Here is a 23844-nt window from a genome sequence, read left to right on the forward strand (position 1 = left end):
ATCATTGGCCGTAAACATGATATTCGTAATAATTTTGTGAACAAATGAGGAGGGAACTTGCGAGGTGACGGATTGTCATCCCATGTAAGTGGCTTGAGAGGTTGTAACTAAATATCATGCTGATAGTTGAAAACATGTGGCAGTTGAAATCTCTTATATCATTTAGCTTTGTATCAGAAAGTCAGCTTGCAGAAAGCAATCATATTTTTACACTCCAAGATACAATTATCAATTCCTTCACATGAATTTCAAAAATCTCTCTGGCAACCAAAGAAACATAGAAGTACTTCACACAGAGTCCAACTGGTGTGTGCGTGATGAAAACATACCTGATGTAGCACGGGCAAATGTCCTCCAACACCATTGAGCATCCCTTTCTGGTTGCTATGGTAACCTCTCCTCTCCATCATCACTTTCTGGTGGTGTGTGTGCATCATCGGTGGCGGGAGTTGCTGCTGCTGATGGGGAGTGGCACATTGGACTAGCCCTGCTGTCATCAAGGGTAGGCTGTTCGTCTGGAAGCCAAATGCCTCTTCCTGATGTGACTCTGGCGGCTGTGTTTGCTGAGGCTGATAGTTCTGCTGCTGCTGCAAGTGCTGCTGCTGCTTACTCCTGTACAGCGCCTGCTCTGTGGTCATCGGGGGTAGGCTGGTTTGAAAGTTAAACATCTCCTGTTGTTGCTGCTGCTGCTGCTGCTGTTGTTGCTGCTGTACTTGTTGGAGATGGTTCTGCTGCAGCTGCTGCTTTGGATGTAGCTGTTGCTGTTGCAATTGCTGCATCCTCAGCTGCTGTTGTTGCTGTTGCAACTGCTGCATCTTTAGCTGCTGTTGTTGCTGCTGCAATTGTTGCATCTTCAGCTGCTGCTGTTGGTGCTGCGGAATGGGGAGACCTGTGGCTGTGGACTGGCTGGCAAAGTGATTGTGCTGTGAAGAGTTGTGACTCTTTGGCAAGGTTTGAGGCTGCACTGCTGACTGGTGCACAATGGAAGGGTAACCATGAGAGTTCTGTGTAGTGGCCATGCTGTTTTGGAGGCCAGGTGTCTGCACAGTGCCCTGCTGAGAGTAGCTGCCCTGATCAGAATCTACCTGGTTGTGCTGCCAGTGGTTCTGATGGGCTTGCTTTGAGGGCGCTCTGTTTGGCAAGTGGTTGCTTTGTGGGCCTTGGGGCATGGAGTCAGTCTGGAAGGCCTGGGACCGCTGCACTGGCTGTGAGTGGTGTGAGTTCATAGAGGACTGTCCAGGAGGATAGCACACCCCTGGGGTAGCTGTTGTAACTGGCACAGGATTCCTCCACTCTACCGTGTTGGGGTGTGTCACAGATGTCACAGGGGAAGAGATTACATGCTCCTCTTGCTTGCAGGATGTGGAGGGATTGGGGTTGCTCAGCAGTGACCGCAGAACATTGCAAGAGCCCTCCTCGGGCCTTTGGTGAAGGGTGCGGGGTGGCTGATATTGCATAGCATTAGTCTCAAGCTTTGGTCCAATTTGTTCAGGCATTGATCTGAATGGCTCCTGTGGGAAGGTCTGCCCGCCATCCTGCAACTTAGTTGTGATAAGGATCTCGTCACCGCACATCAGGAGTGCCTCCTTAATGCCAGCCTGCTGTGCTGGGTCCAATGAAGACAGTGAGAGGGCCTCGTCAAACGTGGGTATGTCTTCCCCATTCTCAAAGGGGAGGTTCCCCATGCCACTGTCCACACTGCCTGTGCTCAAGACAGGGCTCCGCTTCTTGGCGCTCTGCGGGATCTTCGGCACCTCCTGATTTGCCTGGCAGGGGCTAACGACAGCTACTCTCCTGGAGGGGGTATTCCATCCCTTCTGGCTCGGTGGCAGAGATGTGATTCCACTGTCCCCGCTGGAGACAGATCGGGGTGAGCAGGTGTTGGTGTCACTGCCATTCAATGGAAACGAGTGCGACGGACATGACTGGAAGTGACCATTTGGCATTACCCCACTGTCCACATTGGCTGAGGGACAACCATTCCAGCTTTGGCCTACATTGATGTTCCCATTATCAAAGCCCTTTGAGAGTTCCATCTGTTCGGACGCAACGGAAGGTGATGGCACCGAGCCATTTGGACTGAAGTGTCCACTGAATCCATTACTTGCCCACTTCCCTTCTCCATTCATGCCCTGCCACTGGCCATCTCCAAACATCCCGCTCATGTCACTGTCCCCATTCATCTCCGATCCTGCTCCATCACAAGCGTAGCTCGGCGGAGAATACGAAGGGGACGACTTGAACTGTGAACGCTGCAGTCCCTGGTCGAACGATGGCATCACTCCTCTGTCCGGGCGAGGCGAGAACATGCCATTCTGAGGGCAGGCGAATGGAGGAGGTCCACTACCATCCCCGAAAGGCATGGGTCCCCCAAAGGGGGGCATTCCTCCTGGAGGGGGGAAGTCAGCCATTCCAGGAGGCAGGCTACCCATCCCAGGGGGCATGCCACCCATGGCTATGCCGGGTGGAGGACCGGCTCCAAGGCTTGGTATCTCTCCCCGCTGCAAAGCCTGCAGGATGACTGTTGACAGAGAGAAAGAACAAAGAGAGACTGATTACAAGAACCTCAATTTCAACCTTGGAGGGGAACTAGTGAACTTGTCAACTGATTTAACCCATGATGATGAAGCACTGGAATAATTTTGCTGCAGAAAACATCATCTTGTCAGTAAATTAGCACTTTAAAATGAGTTTCACTGCATGTCTTCAATACATCAAGAGAAATATTAATTTGAACTCTTAATCATACAGATTCAGTAACTCATGCTCAAAGTCTGATACAAATTTACAAAAGTTTGACAATCTGAGAGCTGCAAGTAGAGTCAGACATGCCTAGATTAACTTAGAAATTTTTCAGTTTAATACAGGCTTCACATATTTGCCTTGTAAAGTTCCTGAATTGCGAAGAGAAAAGAAATAGGTGAATTTCAAACCCTCACATGATAGCTTTCTCTCGCACAACCAGCTCTAAATAATCTACAACTTCAAGTCCTCAAGTCCACTCAAATTCCATACAGTTCTGATACGGCTTCCACAAGCTACAGACTACTTTGTTATGCATTTGATACATATGCATTTGATGTATATGTATAGTTCAGTTGTATCACAAAACATACTGCTATATCAAATTTTGCAATAAAGCCATAAATATAAGGAGAAATCACTAATTTTCTCAATAAACCTTAAATGTAGATGGTCTATTCTGAAAAACAATCTTAATAAAATCATTGTTCACATTTTGTACTTGTGAAGCACCAAAGCTTTTTCTTTTTCATCTGCAAATGGTATACATTGTATAGTGGCTTTAATTGCTCAGCAGGTCAAGACATTCTGGCTAGAATTCATATAGGATATTTTAAATCAAAGCCATGGTTTGAATTTAGTCCACTGACTAATGCTACAGTCACACACGGCCGGATTTCGAACCAGGTCCATAAGGAATTAAAACGGTATCGATCTGGTTCGAGCTGTAGAGGCCCGCATTGAATTCTTTGAAATGCGAATATCTTGTGTTTCATGAAAAAAACACATGCTTCAAACCTGGCCCACTGCATTCAAATACATGTACCTAATCTCCTGTAGGCTCACTTCATCTCAATGGAAAATGGATTAAGAGTAAGTGAATCTCAAAACTGTATTTATCAGGTGGCCACTGTTCTTAATACCTCATTTGTGGTAGACTTTTTGATAAACTAGGAAAACTGTGTCATCTTCATATGATGCAATCAGTGGATGGCTTGATGGTAATTTTAGAATACGTAAATCAAAGTTTGGTAATTCTATCTGGCTTTTTGTAGTACAGTGCACTCCCGTTATAACGAACACAGTTATAATGAAATTCTGGTTACAACCAAGTAAAAATTCAGGCCGCAACATCATCTGCTCTATGTCTTTTTATTGTTAATTTGTTTGGTTATGACGAAATTTCGATATAAAAAAAGAAAACTGCCGGTCCCGAGGACTTTGTTATAAGGGGAGTCCACTGTAGTAGGATTACATGAAAGTTCTTAGCCAAGAGCTCAGGGGTCAAATGTGTGTTGCCTTACATGGAGGAATCGGGGGGTATGGTGGGTTACAGTCGTACAGCTCCGCTTTGCCCTGGAAGGGGAACTTGAAAGGCCGTCTGCGGTTTGCAAGATGCTGCTCTCCTTCCTCGTCACTAGATTGAAAAATTAGAATCAGAGCAGTCAACTCGCCGTCAGAGGAAAATCTTTTGTGTTATGTTATTACTTGAAACAGTCCTACATTGCAACAACTGATTCACAAATATACAATCAGAGTTCATACTTGGGTTTTGTATGTTTGTTTTTTCACATTCAACGGACATTGCAACTGATAAACAAACCGCCTTACATCGATGTCAGTTTGTTAATCAGTTGCAATAAAACTATTTCATGAATTTGAATTCAACTGACATTCCTCCAAGCAAATTGATTGTAAGTTGCTACAAGTTAAGAAAGTAAGTATGTGAAGACTTCAACCAAACATCAATTCGGGAGCTGGGTCCATACTGTCTGGGTACGGAGAATCTATGGTGGGATAGTCCCCAACAAAGGAAAAAGCATTTTAAGGATTGAAAAAGAGATGCACTTGAGTTTGGAGGATTATGTCTGGTCTTTAGATAACACCAAATTCTCTGACAAAGAAATGTTTTTGCTTTGTATTTTCCTGATCTTTACATTGTACTCCATCCATCGGTGAGTTTTCAACAGTTATGTAATCTATCAATCCATCTACTATTGAGTAATTCAATCAACAACAAACATAGCAGATTGTATTCATATTCATCCACCAATAACACACCACTTACATGGACTATTGTATTGTGGTATAATATGCTAAAGCAATTTTAGCCATCGACAATCGATTCATTTTTAGTTTTTACTCATGTTTCGGTATTAATCTATTCTGGTGATGTTCTCTTGATGTCGGGTTTTTGAATTCAAACTAAAATCTGTACAATGATTATCATGTTTTCTAAGAGGAATCTTTTCAACCAAAACTTACGATCCCTTTAAACTCAATTCTGTAGGACTATTACTCCATCGTCTGTTTCATACCTCATGGGTCTGTGAGTTGACATGAGATACTCCGGCTTGCCGTTCTTGTAGATGACCTTTCCTTTTGCCTGCACCCACAACCATTTCATCACCTTTGTCATCAACCGGAAGTAGATGAACCCTGTTTCTCCTTTACGAATCACTGCGGAGGTAAGCAGAAAAAAAAAGAGAAGATTTACTACACAACCATAAAACATTATCTTGCTGATTTGTACTCCATAGACCACCACCATCATTATCATCATTACTATCATCGTTATCATCATCACCATCACCATCACCATCACCATCACCATCACCATCACCATCACCATCACCATCAACACCATCATCATCATCATCACCAACATCATCATCATCATCCTCATCATCATCATAATCATTGTCACCATCACCATCATCATAATCATCCATTGTCATCATCATCATCACCACCACCATCATCATCATCATCCATCATCATCATCATCATCATCATCATCATCATCATCATCATCATCATCATCATCATCACCATCATCATCATCATCATCATCATCATCATCATCATCATCCATTTTCGATTCGGGTTTGTCCCTGATAACGGGAAAGGCCGGTTTTACCTCACTCTCGCAGCAACCACTCTCACATTTTCTCCAAGTCAAAATTTCATACAAAGTGTACATGTGAAGGTCGCAAAAGGTAGTGGCAAGGATCAGAAAATCTGCATTAAATCACACGTCATCGGAAAATATAAGAGTTCTTGAGATGAAGCCATATGAATATGTTGATTTTTGTAATCTTACAGGTTGAATGAATCTGCTTAAAAAGTGAAAGGGTCATTTGCACCACCTCTGGTATGGAAATAGATTTAATATTTGAAAAAAAAAAATCACTTTCTCCTGTTGGAGGTTTTGCATATACTGGGTAAGGGGGGGGGGGGGAGCAATTGAGGAGAATCTCCATGTTTGTCTTGCAAGGCAATGAATATGCATAAAAGCTTTGGCTGGTTAATAGAACCTTGGCACTAATATCAGTGATCATTACGTGAACATACAAGGACACGTTTGTGTTGGATAACTCTTATTTGGGCAGGATTCAGAGCTAAAGTGTAAACTGTGAAACCTTTGCCAGGAAAAACAAAATCATCACAATTACAAAAGCAAACACATGGTGAGGGTGTCTGAACAGGTTCTCCTGTCGCCAGAGTTCTTCGTTGCGGGAAGAGGGTTGTCGCATTCGCAGGACAGCGTGTTATTTCCATCGCCGCATATCGATCGGCTCACACGCATACCGTGCAAAGGCAAGAAATTCCTGTCCACTGACTGTGGTACGAGGTTCTATTTGTGGCTTCTCGGCTTCCACATGACACACGCAAAAAAAAAAAAAAAAGAGAAAAAAAAAAAGAGAAAAAAAAAACCATTGCCACATTCTCCATTATTTTGCAAATGAGAAATCTGACGGGTATATGCCAAAAGAAAAGATGAATCATTCTTGACAGGCTTCTGTTCTAGTTAATCAAAGGCAAGGGGGCTTGCTCTGAGGGTGAGAGGCAGACTTGCTCCAGCCAAGAAAGCTGCAGATACAAGCCTGCAACAACATTTAGTTTAATAGTTTGTTTTAATACCAGGTGATTTAATGGCACAAACTCAATTGGGGTTTGGAAATGACAACAAATGAAAAAGTGTTGGAAACTTTGCATTCTTTTGCTCTACTGTCTTGCCTTTGTATGAATATATGAAGAGTTTGTTCGCAAAAACCGATAAGTCCATATTTGCCAAATGGAGATATTTGCGATTAAAGGTCAAGAAAAATAAAGAGAATAATACGAAAATTTTTGCTTCTTTTGACCATAACTTAAAAAATGTACTTTTGTATGTACTGACCAATATAAAAGGTATAATTTTGTTCTTTATGACAGAGACTGTACTTCAAAATCTTCAAAAATGGACTTATCGGTTTTTGCGAACAAACTCTTCATATATCACACAAAGTGTAAGTTGATAGTCGCACTGGACTGGCCTATTCATTCAGGTTAGCCTCTTCAAAGTTTAGCAATGCTCTTTCACAGTTCCCTGCCATTATCATTATCCCCAACATTGAGAGCTACCCACATACCCGATACACAACTTAACTGAGATGGAATAGGGAGTTCCAACATCTTTTAAAAGGATGCGAGCACGAGTCAGGACTTGAACTACGAACCTCTTATTTGAAAGCTACTCCTTACCCACTACACTACAGCACTTCCCTTGCTCGACACCCCTGGGGTGTCAAAAATTAACATTAATGTCAACTCTCAAAGACAAGCCAATAAAGCCCTTACATCATTTTGCAAACAAAATGAGAAGTTGGGTTACACATTCTTGTCTCTTCCCTCCTGTTTGTTATCATCTTGTTGCGAGACTCTAGGAAGTGTGTGAGACAGAAAAACACCTGTGTATGAATGCCCTACAAGAGGGAAAGAGGGCCGGAGTATTTCGGCTCAAGATTATCTTAAAGCGGATACATTTAAAAATAACTTGTCTGAGACCACACCCCACAATTGATTACAAATTTCCCCTTCACTGGTAATCTGTGGTCTGACTTTTGTATAAATACATATTAACACAAAGAACAAGTGTGGTGGCAATGCCTTAACTAAATTTGTGCATACCCAAATCGAATCACTGATATCTTGTAGTCCCACATATCTACATCAATGTTTGCAATTTTCTGAGCATCACTTTATCTCTGAATATACTTGTCAACCATATTTTGATCATGAGGAGATCTATATTTTGAGTACCCCATAATCAGTCATTCAAAGTTTAAAGGGACGCAGTCCTCATGAAATTAAAAAAAATATGTTGTTGTTGGTACCTCCAATGAACTACTTTCATCAAAAACAAACTTTCAAATCACCAAATAAGCTCGTACATTTCGGTTAAAAAAGTGTGACTCTGCAAATGAGCAAGTCTTGGCGGAGAGTCATACGTCATCGATGCACAACTCTTTCCAGCGGTGTTCTGCTCGTCATCCCTAGTTATTTATAAATACATGTTTACTATTTATTTTTATATTAATTGTATATATAAATAAGCTTGAAATATTTTGTTTGAAATAATAAAACCACATATTGTCACATTTTATGAAAAAATCAGATATGATCATTTTGAACACTTAAATTGGTTTTCTGAGGCACGGCTGTCAACTTGAGAGTAGGGCATCAATGACGTTGCATCTTTTGGCAGGCTCTTACACGATCGCTTGCAGGAATTATTTTTTAAAAATCGCGTACGGAGACAATTTTTGATGTCCACGCTTATAAATTGGTGAAAGGTTATATTTTTTACTCTTCTTAATTATCAGTACAGTGAAAATCTCAGGACTGCTTCCCTTTAAGGTGTATTCAGAATTAAAAGGAAAGTGAAGAAAAGAATTTGAAAATAAAAACATTATGAGAAGCTGAATTAATCAACACATGTACAGGTGTTTTGTGTTTGTATGAATGCACTTCAAAGTGCTTATACTTGATGTGAGCTGGCCGGAGGAATTTTAAAATCTTTTTCACCAAGAAGTGTATTCAAATTTCATGTTGGAGGAGGGTTTGGCGGAGAAATGATTGGAGGGCGGCATTGTGTCTCTTATACAACAACTATTAAAGAACCAAAGTTTCAATTTTAAAGGCACTGTTTCCATTATGTTCCAATCTAAAATCTGAATTTTATGGTCTTGAACACCATGTATGTTTGCAGTGTCTATAATCACTATTATCAATTATTATCAATTACATTGTAAAGTATTTTATGAAGCTCTAAAAAATATTAACTGTCTTTAAACATGGACACTCTTCTCTGATTTCTACACACTAGAACTGCTGAATCCTGTCATTTTTTTCCCTACATCACACTCAAAGACACATTCAGCATTGGTATCAATGTATGACAAACAGTTTGTTCTACTTATGTAAATCATTTTTTTTTTGGGGGGGGGGGGGGGAGAGAGGTTGTTATTGGTCTTGTGGCTTTCATGAACAAAGTACTGTGACAAGGGCAAAGTTTGCTCATGCCTATTTATTTTGATTTCTGCATCTTCCTTTCCTGGCACCATTGCAGATCTTTACCAATAAGGTATTTTGGCAGCATAACCAGACAGACAAATAAATAATATAAAGCGAGGAATGTTTGGATGCATTTTAAGTTCGCAAATTTTGCAAGAGCCAAGATTCGCGAAACTAAAATGCACGCAAAAGTTCTTGCCTACACTATACACACTGAATGCCAGTGACAATTGATGAAAATCTTATACTGCAAAAGAGGCCGCTGACACCAATTTGTGAAAATGTCATGCCGTGAATATATTGCTTTACAGCAGATGGATATACAGATACATACTGTACATACACACATACATACATACTTATACATACTTTTTTTCTCTCTCACAGCAGTATCCTTTGATGGAACATTGGTTGAAGAAGGAAATTCGTGGGGGGGGGGAATTTTGGTCCCTAAAAGGGTGGGGGGTCAAGAAGGAAAGTGTGCCTACCATTGGGGTTTTGTGCAGGGACCGAAAGGAAGGAAGGAAGGCACTCGGGGGTGCATATCAAGGGGAGGAGGGAGGAGGGAGGTAAGAGGTGGCCCCTCTAATGAGCCAAGGATGACTGGAGGGAGTGAGTCAGAGGAAGATGGCAGGCCGCGTGTCACCTCCAATCGGGAGCAGACGGCCGACGTTTGACGGACACATGCGGGTATGATCAGCGGGAGGAACCGAGCAGGGGGAACCGAGCGAGGGGCGAAAGCGATGGAGCAGATGGGGCTGCACACTTTTTTTTAGTCTCTTCTCGCAAACTATTGAAATCAACCCTTCTCGGTTATCGCATTCTAGATTGCGATCGTGGAGAGCACATTTTCGTTTTCATCCCTTCCTGTTTTTCTTTTCTCTCTTGAAATTGTTGTTGACGGGTTACCATTGATTCGTCACCGTGTTATCTTGATCTTGATAAAGTTGCGAAATCCCCGCAAGTACAGAAAATGACAAATACGGTGGTTTTGGTGACAAAATATGGAAATTGAGGTTTGTTTTCAGAAAGAAAAAAAGTTTGATTGAACTGAATCTTGTTCAAATTTCAGAGTTTAACAATATTTTGATTCAGAGATATATAACATTTAATTTGTTTCTGGAGTATGTTGCTTATGTGTGAAGAGTTGACCTACCATGCCTAAATCCCTCCCCTTTCCCATATGCTTGACTTCATCTAATCTTTACAGCACACTTGCTCATAAAAACTATTTGATGCCATTGGGTAGCTCTCATATCATTTCTGTAGTTATCTTTTTCTTCTTCCTTGTGGGTCAAAGTGGGCCAAAGTATAAATCGCTGGAAAGGTCAGAGTGCTGAAAACTTACAACACTCATTAATATTATTATTCTCATCACTTTCATTATTATTATTATTATTATTATTATTATTATTATTATTATTATTATTATTACAATTATGATTATGATTATGATTACTATTATTATTATCATTATTATCATTATTATTGTTATCATTATTATTATTACTACTACTACTTCTACTACTATTACTACTGCTGCTACTACTATCATCATCATTATCATTATCATTAGTAGGGAGCAGTAGTAGTAGTAGTAGTAGTAGTAGTAGTAGTAGTAGTGGTATTACCTGGCCAAAAGAGATGGAAAAGTTTGTGATACACTTTCATATCTCTCATATATGCAGTTTGGAAAATACGGAGAGAGACTTCTCTTTTATAAAATTTGTGATAATGACTGACCCCCACAACACTCAACAATAAATTACAGAAGCAGGAAGTCTAAACCAATCTGGAATGTCATCTTACGGGAGCTGTGCATCTCGGAGCAGTAGATGATGTCCTCGTAGTGGATGTACTGGTAACCAGGCAACGAGCTGAACTCGTTATCAGTGTAGCCAAGGACTTCACTTCCCCTGTGGGATGAGAGATGGGAGAAGAACAGTGAGAGAAAGAGATAGAAAGAAGAGAAAAAGTGTGTAAGTGTGTGTGTGTGTGTGTGTGTGTGTGTGTGTGTGTGTGTGAGAAAGAGCTCAATAGAATGAAAGAAATATAGAGGAAAAAAACCCAGAGAGAAAAGAAATATAGAGAAAAAAAAACCCAGAGAGAAAAGACAGATACAGTAGAGGACAACAAGCAGAGATAAGAGAGATGAAAAGGGGAGAAAAGTGAATACACAGAACGGGACAGAAATAGGCAAAAGAGAGTATATGACAATAAAGTACAAAGCACAACATGACATTTGTCTCTTTGTTGATTATCTGCATTTTGGAGCACATTTGCTGCTACCTTCATTAATTCACTGGCATTCAAATGGTCACAGTATTTATCAACACATTCAAATATCTAAATAGTCAGAATGACCTCAAAGGTAGTAAGGTGGGCCATTACTGTGACTTGCCATCACAAATCCCTGAAAACATAACTAAGTACTGTACATGCCATGTATTTAGCGAGTCTAAATTTTCGTGAATCGGGACTTCCCGACGATTTCGCGAGTGGTTAAATTTGTGAGCATGGAGTACTGAATGGAGAAATGTGCATACCAATACGTCACATTCATATCGAGATCAGAGTCAATTTTTTTGCCCGTCTTTAATTTCGCGAATAGCACCAGACTCGCGAAATTCTGGAAAATAAAAACCTCACAAAATACTGTACGAGCTGAAATTTTTGCAGTGGTTTTATTTTCGCGAATTTCACAAATTGCCTTTGAACCGCGAAAATAACAACACGCGAAAATAACAATGCACAAATAACTAAGTTCAGATAGACCCTCACAACCGCGAAATTAACAACACGCCAAAATGTCCTCCGAGTAGCAATTCATGAAAATATCTGTACGCGAAGATTTCAGCTCGTACAGTATTCGGCATATACAGTATAAGATTTTTTTTTGGGGGGGGGGGCATGTTGTTGCTATGCTTTAAATGTTTTTCAAAACTTAAAAGCTGATTTTCTCAACACTTTGCCAATCTGCTGGCTGGCTTCCACATCTCTTCTTCTGCAAAAATCTTCAAAATACAATGGGTCACAATATAGTATGTCTTCGGGAAGCATAGAGTCTGGAAAATTTGAATACTAATATCAGGAAATTGGTGTTTGGCAACATTGTACGAGCATTTGAAGAAGCAGGTGACATATATCACAGCATCTTTGTAGAGTAAGTAACCATCAAATGCTGCATCTCTTATAAGATTTGACACTGCGGACATATCTCATGCAAGTAAACCGTGTGCACAACATCTTCATCCCTTGAGAAGTTATGCAACAATGACTGACTAACGTTACATTCACACGCAGTTGCCAAACTTATGGAGTGAAACTATGAGTGCGGATCCCCCGAGAGTAATCCCTGAGATGTCTTGTGGTTTTAATCATCAACTAACCTTTAAAATTTTCAAGTGCATCCACATGATGATAAACTACAAGCTAATCACTGAGAGTTAAGTGTTTGATCTAAGCTTACAGTTTAGGAACAGCGTGTGAACGTAATCATTATGGCTACATAAGGCATGGTCAAAGCTTAGTATCATATCAAGTTTCCCAGTACTCAAGGAAAGAAAACAATATTGGATGATTTAGTCAAATCAATGATTCTTGCATCACATTATTTTCTTGCAGCTGATTGACAAATTGCCCTTAGTTGACCTAGCCAATCAGTCAAGATGCAAAATCCTTAATTTATATAAATTCATGTAGTACTGCAAACACAGATTTTTGCAGTACATTAATTTGCACATATTTCACAATTTTATCTGCACATTTTGAATGGCTAGACAATTGCACAGCATGATTTCAAGAACCCATGAGTATGTAACGAGCCCCTCAGCACAAATAATTAATCACACAAAATTATCCATGTTTACAGTACCCATTGCTACAAGAGATCAGAGCCACCACAGGCTATCTAGTGGAAGCTCGGAAATCTAGTGGATCTGATCATTGTCAAGCAATCAGGAGGTCATGGGTTTGAATCCCAACCGAATATGTATGGCCATGATTTTTTATTGTGGTTGCTGCTCAAGCACTGAATAATTGGCATATATTTATGTCAATTAAGAGCAATTTGTCAATCAGTTGCAACGCTCGCTGAAAAGGTTCATCTGATTGGAAAAGCAACTGGATGAGCGTTCGTTTTATTACAATCAATGGAAATTACCTTTACTTGACAAGACTTTCGCAAAAGTCTTATCAAGTAAAGGTAATTTCCATTGATTGTGATAAAACGAATGCTCCACCAGTTGCAACACTGCGTAATGCTGGCCCAAGAGCATAGAATATCGGTAATGATTAGGTAGGGTTTTATCCTATAAGCTTCTGACTGCAAGTAAAAGCACTTTCTAGCAGCATCTCTTAAAACACATTACATTCTATCATTTTTGGCACATACTGGCCTCAATCGACCCATGACGAAATGAACGTCGAACATACTTAGTGTCCAGCGTGATGGTCTTAAAGTCCAGCTTGTGCTTCGTTCGGAAGATCATGCTGCGGACGTGGATCTCCATGATTGAAGGCTGCTGGAGGGGGCAGGCCAGGGCAAACAGCGCCATCTCTGGCGGCTCAATGTCCACAGGGATGCCGTCTTTGCCACGCGTCCTCTGGCCGTACAGCATGCGCAGGCGACCTGTGAACTGGAGGCTCTGTCGCACAGGAAGCGGCAAGAGAAATTTGCGGGCAGATGTCAGAGGGTCAACATCAATGGTATATTTGGAATTTCATTTTCTTGAAACTACCAGTAAAAAAAATTGTTTTCCACTTCTGCTGCCTTTACATCATCAACTGTATGTTGGGTTTGCATTATCAGAATACATCTCAGACATTCTACAGCTTGAGTATGTTTCAGAGAGAATCTAGAATAGTCATAGAACATGATAAAAAAAATTCAATCAAAATTCAAACAATTCCATCTAGCCAAATGACTAATGAGTTAAAAGTTACAGGATAGATGAAATTTGGTCCCTTTCTTCTGTTTTGTTTTTTACAAGGATACGGATATATACTGCCTCAGATAATACAGCAACAAACTCTATATGATGTCTTCTTTTTATATATTATGTTGATAAATGCTATTAAAAGGTTTATAGCAAAATAATGAAAGTTTCCATTACAATGCCAAAATATCTCATGTCACAGAGCTTTAGTAGCTGTACACTGTAAAATCAGCGAACTGAAAAAGACTTGGTACAGCTTATACTCAGCCTGAAACACACCTGACAAAATATTTCACTTTAAACAGAGGTACAATTATGTGTTCTACAATCTACAGGTATATAGATTGTCGGTAACAAGACTTCTTTGCTTGTCATTTTTGAAAGCACACCATGACGTCCTGCAAACTTAGCCAAGATTCCACTAACAATCCCTCATTTTCTGCACATTGAGACATTTTCAAGTGACAATTACCAAAAATCCGGAAGACTCGTCAAGCAAACACCGCAGACGGCTTGTAAACACTCTGTCGAGCACAGGCTCAGCATCTGTTGGAAGCCAAACAGGAGGAGGAGGGGAAGGAAAAGGTGGTGGAGGAAGAATTGGTGGAGGAAGAGGAGGAGGTGAAGGAGGAGGTGGTGGAGGAAAAGGAAGAGGAGGAGGAAGATGATGTTGTGGTGAAGGATGACGAAGAGGAGATGAAGGAAGGAAGAGGAGGAGAAGGAGGAGGAAGAGGAGGAAGAGATGGTGGAGGTGGAGGAGAAGAGGAGAGGAAGATGAGGAGTGGGAGGAGGAGATGGAGGAGGAGGAGAAAAAGGAGAAGGAGGAGGAAGAAGAAGAGGTGGAGGAGGAAGAGGTGGAGGAGAAGGAAGAAGAGGAGAAGGAAGTAGAAAGAGTTGGACATGGAAGATGAAAAGGTGAAAAAAGAAAAGGAAGAGAAAGGGGAAGAAGAGAAGGAGGAGGAGGAGGAGGAAGAGAAGGAGAAGGAAGAAGTGGAGGTTTAGGTGGAGGAGAAGAAAGAGGAAGAGAAGGAAGTGATGAAGAATAAAGAATAAGGAGGGGAGAAGGAAGAACAAAAGGAGGAGGAAGAGGAGAGAAAGGGAGAGAAAGAGAAAACCATCTTTAAATATAACAATGAATCAATAATGATTTTATGAAGCAAAAGAACAAATTTGAGAGATTCAGTTATATTTTGACAAGAGCCATATATCCATTGCCCTCTTTTTGTAGCACGTTACTGCAAACTATTGTGATGATAAAGCTAAATTCAGCATTGTCTGATATACCATGCATGTCCCTTGCCCTAATGAATCTGACTTGAAGTAAAAGAGGAACATATTCTTCTCTGCTAGTAAGATAATATGAAGTCAGTCCGCACACATCCAAGTGCCGAATGCCACAAACAACGCACACACAATCGATACACCTGCAATGTCTATTGAGAACTTGTCCTTGTTTTTAGTGGGACTATAATCTCATGTACCTATATGTGAAAAAGCATGTGGTCACAGTTAGTCTGCTATCGAGAACATGAAATCATTATAAAAACATGAGCACTGCCATGACAATTAATTGCAATGCAATTTCCACTTTTGATGGTAAATTGTTCATAACAAATACTGGCGACAAATTTTATTCCCTGTCTATTGAGATAAAAAATTCGCTGATCCCTCTAACAGCACAAGGTGTCTGTAGCCTAATTTTGGTGGTGGAGTGCTTAATTCAATGAAGATGATGGGCTCACTTGTCACACACATGCCCTGTAGACCCCAGCCTGTTTTTCAGAGGGTCAAAGTTCAATTCGTGCCGACTGTTGATGCACACTACCGTAAGTCAAAAAAAAAAAAATTATAACGGGACCCTCCGCAATAACTTTAAAAATAGTGAATCAGTCGCAACATAAATTCAGGGTATGAAACTACAAATTATTACCCACATCTTACAGAAAACCCCATCTGATTTGCTTCAGTGATCAAAGGGAAATGAGGAGTTTTGTAGAGCATGTCAGGAATCCCTTCCCTCTAAGTTCTGTCCATTGTGTTCACCTATTATGGAGTTCCAAGAGCATCAAAGTGCTAAACTTGGAAGAATCAGACCCATGACATGCGTTACAAATATCAACATTTCTCTGTGACCACTTAACCAAATTGAATGGGGTTTTCTGCAAAATATAGCAAAGATGTTACATTTTAAGACCTTGAAGTAGCATTTAGACAGTTTAATCACATTGGGAGTTATTAATGCAAAAATCTGATTGTAATCTTTTTGGACATACTGTACACAAATTAGTATACAGAAACAAAAGGCCTCTGGTGATGCTTCATGTCAGAGGCATAAAAAAGTCATTAAAAATAATATGCCATATGAGAATATTATTACATTATCGAAATAGTGTACTAAATGTAATGCTCATCACGTTCCATATTTCTCTCTCTTCATATCGGTCCACTCTAAACAACAGGGACATCTTCACTTGTACAATGCAATCAAACTCGACAATGGCACGTAAACAAAGAGCGAACGAGATTATCATTCAGTGACACTTGTGTCTATGTAATTAATACGCGAACGTCTTCGTCGAAGCCCCACGGTACATCTCCGAGAGAGACGAGGCATGATATGAAGTCTTCTCGCTGACTTATCGATGTCTCGCTCCTCATCCCCGGCCACCATCGGGCGCGGTGCGATCGGGGTTGATTGGTGTTAATTAGTCGCAGCGCCCCTCGAGGGGTGCTGCTGCAGTGGAGGAGACGATTCTGACGACGCAAGCAGATGCCAAACGACATGCGTCTGGTGCCTCGCTCAGACGAAGATGGAAAAAAAAATTGCTGGGTGCTAAATTAGATCCACAAAGCATCAAGGCTCAGCCATGAGAAGACATTCTAATCACCAAAATGTTCACTAACTCTACCTTCATTTAATTCTTTTGTTGTTTCCCTACAGGTAGCACGCATAAACTTGCTTTCACATTATCAAAATGCTGCATTGTCTACTGGGTAAATCAGTTTAGAACAACTGATGCAGCTATCAACTTTCTACTGTCCCTGCCTTTCGGTAATTTGATTAGCGATTGAGCAAACTCACAAATCTTGTTAAGACGTGATTCCCTCCAAATTTTCCTTTTTTGTGTGTGTGCTCAGAGTGGGGGACAATTTGCATGATTGCATTCAAAGGACATCTTTTGATTTGAATTAACCCATTCTGCCCCTTCCTTATGGCATACACTTGTACCTATTTTTCTTTTTTTCTTTTTTGGCAATTCAGTAAAATACTTCAGCAGAAATGGGGAAAGATACTGAGCATTACGACACAAATATTATTTGGTCAACCCCACAGAAGAACCTAAGAGCACTCAAATATAATCATAAATACGATAATCTCCTTCATCATGCCATTGCTATTGTAATTACACCACATGTCTTTGATCATTACCTAAACCCATTAAGGGACAAGTCCCCGAGTATACTCAGGCAAATGTGTGTTGAGGCAAAATCAGCCCGTCCTCAACCGGTTAATCATCATCATCATCATCATCACCATTATCACAAATAGCAACTACTGTCATAGTAATAACTGCCATTAAACACAAGAAAATAGCGGTAACAAAAGCAGGAGTAACACATCAGAACACGATTCTCACATTTAGTGAAGAGAATGAGCCATCCCCTGTCACTGACAGCACATTGTATCTTGTTTGCTATAGTAAAACTGATGAAAATTACACACTGTCTTTCTCCACCATTTGGCAGAATTTGAAGAGTTTGTTTTAGTCCCTGCTTCACTACTTCATATCAAGTCTTTCTTCTTCTTTTTGCAATTCTCCCAGCCAGTACGGCCATATGTTTTGGTCAAATTCTGGGTTTGGCTTCTAATGAGGCGAGCCATCTTTGCCAGCCGTGGCTATGGCCAGCACAGGTGGTGGTGATTACTGGATGGCAAAAACATGCCGTTAATTAGGGACAGGCGCTTCGCGCATCTCTCACGGAGACCAGCGGGATTGGGGGGGGGGGGGGGCGAGAAAATATCACATGTCTACTCGCCCAAATTACAGACAGTGCGTGGCGGGTGACGCTGATCAATAAGATTTCGGTGACATTCATTTGGCTCCTTCAAAGAAATGTGACAGGTCTGGGGCATATACGGCAGCATTGGTCTTTCATAAACAATTATTGCACCTTGGCTATCAAATGTACTTTTTTTTTTTTGCCATGGAGTATACATAGTATATCGAGTGGCATTACATCTGATTATTCTTACTGTATCTTTAACTAATTAATCGAGTCCAAGGTGCCACATTTGTGTATTGACGCTGCACCTTTTGATACATGTATGTTGATCATTATTCACTGTTGGTACTTCATAAGGTTTACTTTTGTAGTAGTAAAAAGAAAATCAGTACTATTCCATTATTTCAGCATCTTGTTCAGATACATAACTATTTGTTTTGGTTACCGAATTTTCATAAGCCTCTATATTGCTTTATTCATATGTGATGCTTAAATTGGCAACATATTATCAAAGATTAAATTTTCCTGCGTCTCTGTCAAATTGGCAAACTTTTGTACAGTTCTTTCTGATTTTGTGCAGACTAGTACTGACTTCAACTGGACCCAATGAATCTTTCTCCTGGATAAGATCAGCAGTAAAACTCAGAGTTGCCAATTTAACAAAGGTACATGTAAGATGGTAATTTCTGTAGCAAATTTACCCTGGGTTTTGATGGATTACTGACCTCCTTTCACCCTGAGAAAGTTTCAAGTGTTCATATTTGGTTTCATTCTCAGTCATTCTGAAAAAAAAAAGTTTAGGCTCTCACATTTCCTGGTTAATAGAGTTGCTATAAAGTATTCAAGCTACTGCAGGTGCCAGATCAGTAAACCCTGAAGACACACTCCAAGATACGAAACTACCAAGGACTGCCAGGAGATATAAGTACGATGAGCACTCTCAGGGCCAAAGTGAACTGAAAGCTAAAGTGGACTTTAAAGAAATAGAATAAAACCAAGCGAACGGTAAAGCAGAAGCTTTCATTACGATTGGAAATACAATTGGCAAGGTTTGAAATCTTAAAGGTATGGCAAGCAGACTTGGAATGGGAAAAATAAACATGAAGTCCTGTTCTTTACCTTGCAACCACTGCATAAACAGTTTCTACACACTATCAAGCATTCAGTACTTTTGTAAATTTATATATACATACAGCTGTATATATATATATCCAGGGGATAACTTTCCAGGTATCACATTGCAATCTCCTATGCGTTTTTATACCACTGCTACTGTATAAACACAAATTATCTTTTGTGTAGTAGTTTCTCCCATAGAAGTGTAAAGGATATCATTTGAAATGCCCATTCATCAGCTGAAAACGCTGAATCAAATTTGAATTGGAAAATAATTCCCTGCATAAAAAGTAATCATGACATGTCACGAGATAATATGGAGATTACATGATATGATAATACAATGGGACAATGGGCAGCTAATTAATGACTGAATGTACGAATACCAGCATGTTGCCTAGAAACTTTACTTGTATTTGATTTTTTTTTTTCTTCGAGTTCCATGTTATTAATAGTAAACAAGATCTTTACTGGTACTGTGGGCTGCATGTATAACAAAACCTGCATTTCTGCAGGCCAGGAAATGCCACGTTGACATTCGAATTTGCAATCCAATCAAAGAGCATTAAGGGTGAAGCCAGCTACTAAAAATGGCTGCAAGCAATACTCTGGGATTGCTGGGATCAGTAATGTGCATCATCTTCACCCCCCACCCCACCACACCCCAATCCCTGGGAGCATTTGGCACCTGCACTAATAGCTGGGGAGAAGATATTGCAAGGTCTTGAAAAACACTTCCGCGAAGCAATCAGCAGAGCTCATGAACGCGGATTCGTTCAGGCTTCATGCCTCCCTTGATCCACTTTCATAAGATGGTTCCCCCCCCCCCACCCCCCCCCCCCCCCCCCCCCCACATGCTAGTTAAAGGTGTATAGTCCCGGTAGTGTAGAGGGCGCTGTTGATAATACTGCCGATCACCGTCAGCATTGATACGAAGATTACCGATTACCAAGAGTAAAGTGTGTAGGTGTTGCTAAGTAACGTTGCCTTCGTTGTCTTCTCTGCGCATTGCGCAGTCTGTAGTAATGCCCAGGGTGTGTGGCATATGTGCTTGTTGTTACGACATCACAAAAGAGGTTTGCTAAAGCTGTCATCCCCCTCAGCCGAATCATGAGCCGAACTGTGATCGGACCTGACTACAGTGAATCGGACTTCTTCGGACTCGGGAAGTGGGCCACAGCATAAGCGCTAAAGAGGAGTCGATAGCGTAGGTCTCTATAGGAAACTTGCGCCGTGCGCCCGCGTACGCATTTGACTAAAACACCGGGGCCATGCACCTATAACCCACTGAGGACAAGCTGGTTTTGCTACAACACCCTTTTCCCACAGGCACCTGCCAGAGTATTACTCGGAACTCGTCTTCAACAGGTTAACTGATGCTTTGTTGCAACATAAACTATTGTGTTGGCTGTTAAAATACAAGCAATCTTCATTGATCGCATCTGGGATGCGGATTGATCAAGCCATGGCACTAACAAGTACATACAATGTATTATGACAGACTAAGTTTTATAGCTGCACTAAGCTAATGGGTGGGGATTTATATATATATATATATATATATATATATATATATATATATATATATATATATATATATCTTTTGGTGGGGGAGGGGTGGGGTTTGAGTGAATAATGGCAAAGGTTTGAATAAGACGTAATTTTTGTTGCCAGTTGGCTCATAATTAATTTCAAATGCACCGTTAATCTTAATTTTTCTTGGTTCATCTCATGACAATTGAGTTTTCATACTATTAATATGAACTGTGATATGCTATCACAGGAAATATGCACCACCACATGACTTACATGTATATTTTGGGAAAGATGGGGCTTCCGTGGTAGCAATTGATGATCGATACAAAATCTGAGTTCAATCATCATGTAAGTATTTTCAAATATAATTTGTTTTTATGTATGTATGTTTGTATACAATCAAACCTCAGTTATCCTGCCATGTTGGAACGAAAACCAATTTCATCATTTTTTTTTAAAGCAAATAATAGTATTTGAATATTTTACTTCCATTTATTTCTTTACACTTATGCTCTTGAGATACAAAGTTTGTACCATGAATATAAGCTTGATAGTCAACATCCTCTAAAATAAAGAGACTTTGATACAATTTGATGTAACGCTGTTCATACAATCTTTACAATTGACTCCCGTTTTAAAATCATGGCAATTGCAAGGTGATGCCATATGACAAAATGGCTGATAATTCAAGCCTATTCCTGAAAAGGCTGACATTTGATCATTTATTAAAGAAAATACTGCATGAAATTATGGTCTCTGATATTCTTGTTAGAAGCTAGAAAGCCATTTGCCCTGGTTAATTTCAAGGGGGAAAAATTATTGCTGCAAAATGTGATCTTTACTATATATTGCAATGATTAACCATACCACCAGTAAATATCACAAATAATGACTTCTTTTTTTTTGTAATCAAGAGAATGACTGTGACATTTACTAGCATTTTCAAAACAGCATGTGCTACAATTTATATCGATCTTTATTCTTATTATGACCATAATATCAAATGTTCTCATCAATTTTTATAGCTAAAGAACTGGGTCTCCAGTCAAAATCAATTGACGGAAGTAAATCTCACAAAACTAGAACACTCTACACTTCATTGGACACAGCAGGTACTTAAATAGATTAGACACTAAACAGATAACAGCAGAGGCCCTATCTACCTGTTGCGTCCACACATGAAATTCTCCGTAGATTGATACAGTTTAACTCCCAATTCCCCTGTGTTGTAGCTGCCAGGCGTAGAGTACCTGCATGTCTAACTTGTCTGTGCGAAATCAAACTGGAAATTTCCCCCATTGGCTTCCATTAATGTGGATGGTGATGTCGTATTAAAATCTGGTATAAAATCAAACACATATGACGTCCAGGCAAATGAACAATGCTACGCACACAAGACATCATAAAGTTATGTGATGGTGATGATGGTGATGGTGATGGTGGTGGTGGTGGTGGTGGTGGTGGTGGTGGTGGTGGTGGTGGTGGTGGTGGTGGTGGTGGTGATGGTGATGGTGATGGTGATGGTGATGGTGATGGTGATGGTGATGGTGATGGTGATGGTGATGGTGATGGTGATGGTGATGGTGATGGTGATGGTGATGGTGATGGTGATGGTGATGGTGATGGTGATGGTGATGGTGATGGTGATGGTGATGGTGATGGTGATGGTGATGGTGATGGTGATGGTGATGGTGATGGTGATGGTGATGGTGATGGTGATGGTGATGGTGATGGTGATGGTGATGGTGATGGTGATGGTGATGGTGATGGTGATGGTGATGGTGATGGTGATGGTGATGGTGATGGTGATGGTGATGGTGATGGTGATGGTGATGGTGGTGGTGGTGGTGGTGGTGGTGGTGGTGGTGGTGGTGGTGGTGATGGTGATGGTGATGGTGATGGTGATGGTGATGGTGATGGTGATGATGGTGATGGTGATGGTGATAATGGTGATGGTGATGGTGATGGTGATGATGGTGATGGTGATGGTGATGATGGTGATGGTGATGGTGATGGTAGTGGTGGTGGTGGTGGTGGTGACGGTGGTGATGCTGATGGTGATGGCGATGGCGATGGCGATGGCGATGGCAATGGTGATGATGATGGTGATGATGATGGTGATGGTGATGGTGATGGTGATGGTGACGGTGACGGTGATGGTGATGATGATGATGATGGTGATGGTGATGATGATGACAATGACATCAATATCAATAATAATAATAACAACAACAATACCAATAATATTAGTAATACTATCAATATCATTAACAATACCTGGGTAAAAATTCTGACACCTAAACAAGGACTATTAAAAAAGTGATGTCATTTTTCTCCTAAAGTGCTTTACAATGTATGATGAGTGATGCCAAGCACAGGTGATGTGCTTCAAACAGTTTTCTTTTTTCCCCCTTGGTTTTGATTTTTACCATTGATTTCTGGTGGGATGTTGGAGTCATCCAGGGGCCCGTTGCCGGAGGCAGCCGGGTGGGCCCGGGTGGAGACCTCCGTGGAGCAGGTGGGCGGCGGGCAGACGAGGAGCTGCTTCTGGAAGTCCTCGCGGTCCTCCTTGTGGATGAGCTCAAAGACGTTCTGGTGCATGATGTCGGCCTAGTGGTGGTGGTGTGTGTGTGTGTGGGGGGGGGGGGGGGGACAAAGGAGGGTGGGAAGGGAAAAAAAATCCATAGCTTAGAGACTTATATTTTTATCAACTAGGACAACTTATGTTCAAGTATATGTATGTACAGTGAGTTATGAAAAGTATTTGATGATACATTTTGTGGAAATACCCATGTTCATAAATATCCTATGAAATCTGTAAAATTGATTTAAATATGTTCATGAAAAAAACAAAACAATCATGTCGTCATCAATAGCATGGCAACTCTTCACTAGCATAATTTCACCGGAGATCTGAACATAAACCAATGTGCCAGTCTTTTGTCACAAGCTAATAAAAACCCCTAATTTGGATTGGATGGTAGCCACAAAATCTGGTCTTAAATCTGATGGTAAGGTTTGACAAAACAACTTGGAAAAAGGACATCACTCCTGCAGTATATGTTTTCCATCTTGTAGCTTCTGAATTTTTATCTTATCTTTTTTTTTTAATTCACAAGTCTTTATGCTACACCAAATTTTATAATATCTATTCAAGACTACCGAAAGA

General features: G+C 40.6%; 1 protein-coding gene across 1 annotated transcript in view; it reads right to left on the reverse strand.

The window, feature by feature from the left end:
• LOC139735723 (uncharacterized) overlaps positions 1–23844 on the reverse strand; it is a 32287-nt gene that overhangs the window by 2679 nt on the left and 5764 nt on the right. Inside the window, exons 3-9 of the mRNA XM_071646470.1 lie at positions 23105–23285; positions 14491–14564; positions 13516–13727; positions 10891–10997; positions 5061–5202; positions 4047–4159; positions 330–2521 (exon numbers count right to left, since the gene is read on the reverse strand). Coding sequence (XP_071502571.1) covers positions 330–2521; positions 4047–4159; positions 5061–5202; positions 10891–10997; positions 13516–13727; positions 14491–14564; positions 23105–23285 — 3021 coding nt within the window. The remainder of the gene's footprint in view (positions 1–329; positions 2522–4046; positions 4160–5060; positions 5203–10890; positions 10998–13515; positions 13728–14490; positions 14565–23104; positions 23286–23844) is intronic.

This window comes from Diadema antillarum, unplaced genomic scaffold, assembly GCF_040938485.1.
Source record: "Diadema antillarum isolate AM-2024a unplaced genomic scaffold, OU_Dant_1.0 seq00000594_RagTag, whole genome shotgun sequence".
NCBI lineage: Eukaryota > Metazoa > Echinodermata > Echinoidea > Diadematoida > Diadematidae > Diadema > Diadema antillarum.